We start from the raw sequence: 1,668 nt of genomic DNA, 5'->3' as shown, positions 1-1,668 counted from the left end.
TTAGACTGGATCCTTCTTGGGCCCAAATACCTTCAGCACTGCGTCCTGCGCCTGCTTTGTCCTCATGCTGTAAATGACCGGGTTTAGCATGGGGGGAAGGGTGAGGTAGAGGTCAGCCAGCAGAACCTGAGTCCAGCGAGCCACCCCCTGGCCAAAGCTCTGTGTGTATATGGAAGCCATCCCTGGAACATAATAGAGCAGCATCACGCAGAGGTGGGATCTGCAGGTGCCAATGGCCTTGAGGCGCGCTTCCTTCGTGGCAAGCCGCGGGACAGCTCGAAGAATCATTCCGTAAGACACGGAGATGAAGGCTGTGTCAGTCCCGACTAGGAGCGTGGGCCCAACCACGCAGTACTGACTGATGGCTCGGGGATCTGCGCAGGCCAGCTTCACCACAGCCATGTGCTCGCAGTACGAATGGGCAATCACGTTGGAGCCGCAGTGGGGTAAGCGCTTCATCATCCAGGTGACAGGAGTCATGACAAGGCCAGCTCTCAGCAGAATGGCCAGGCCTATCTGTGTCACCTTTTGGCGCGTTAAGATGGCCTGGTACCTCAGAGGGTAACAGATGGCGACATATCTGTCAAAGGCCATCGCCAAGAGCACCCCTGATTCCGCAGCTGTGATGGAATGAACGAAGAACATCTGCGTGAAACAGGCCTCGAAAGCAATCTCCATCGAGTTCAGCCAGAATATGCTGAGCATCTTGGGAACGATGGACGTAGCCATGACTAAATCGATGACCGCGAGCATGCACAGGAAATAGTACATGGGTTCATGGAGGGTCTGATCTAACCTGACAATAATCAGAATCATGCTGTTTCCTAGCAGCGCAATGATGTACATTGAACAGAAAGGGATTCCCATCCAGACATGGGAAGCTTCCAGCCCTGGGATGCCCATAAGGCTGAAAGACGATGAGCTGGAGCTGGTGTGGTTGGAAAGAGCCAAGGCCATTTCGAAGAGGTTTGTCTTCTATGAATAAAAAGAGCAAAGACATTTAATCATTGTTTAAATGTCATGAAATGTTTCACATAGAACTGGTGGGAAAACAGATTTTCCATCCCGGCCCAAAGTTTGAGATTTGGACTTTGTTTTGGTCCCAAATCGAGACAAAAAGCCAAAATTTTAAAGTTTTCTTGTGAAATGAAATTTTAAAAATAAATTCATTGTAGGCCAATCAAAATGTTTCATTTCTATACATTTGAAATGTTGCATTTACATTTTTTACCCATAAGAACGGTCATACTGAGTCAGAGCAAAGGTCCATCTAGCCCAGTATCCTGTCTTCGGACAGTGGCCAATGCCAGGTGCCCCAGAGGGAATGAACAGAGCAGGGAATCATCAAGTGATCAATCCCTGTCACCCATTCCTAGCTTCTGGCAAACAGCCTTTCAATTTTAAACTGACTTTTATATAAACTAAAGTACATTTTGGAAAGAAAAGTTGTTCTGAAATGAAAAATTGAAATGCTTCATTCCAAAAGGGTCCAAGTGTTTTCATATTTTAAAAACATTTTTCCTCAATTTTTTTCTCAACAAAATTTCACAGACATAATAGAAATGTAGGGCTGGAAGGTACCTGAAGAGGTCATCTCAGCCATTCCACCCCCCCCCACTGAGTCAGGACCAAGTATTCCTAGACCATCCCTGATAGGTGTTTGTGTAA

At 46.8% G+C, this 1,668-nt stretch overlaps 1 protein-coding gene across 1 annotated transcript; it reads right to left on the bottom strand.

Annotated features, from left to right (window-relative positions):
• Window positions 1–945, bottom strand: LOC113405841 (olfactory receptor 52I2-like). The gene has a single exon (XM_026647108.1). The coding sequence runs from the start codon at window positions 901–903 to the stop codon at window positions 1–3; it is 903 nt and encodes a 300-aa protein (XP_026502893.1). The 5' UTR covers window positions 904–945.
• Between the last annotated feature and the right edge of the window lie 723 nt (window positions 946–1,668).

This window comes from Terrapene carolina, unplaced genomic scaffold (genome assembly GCF_002925995.2).
Source record: "Terrapene carolina triunguis isolate 2854851 unplaced genomic scaffold, T_m_triunguis-2.0 Scaffold51221, whole genome shotgun sequence".
NCBI classification, from domain to species: Eukaryota; Metazoa; Chordata; order Testudines; family Emydidae; genus Terrapene; species Terrapene triunguis.
Note: the sequence above shows the minus strand (reverse complement) of the source record. Positions and strands in the feature narration are given on the sequence as shown.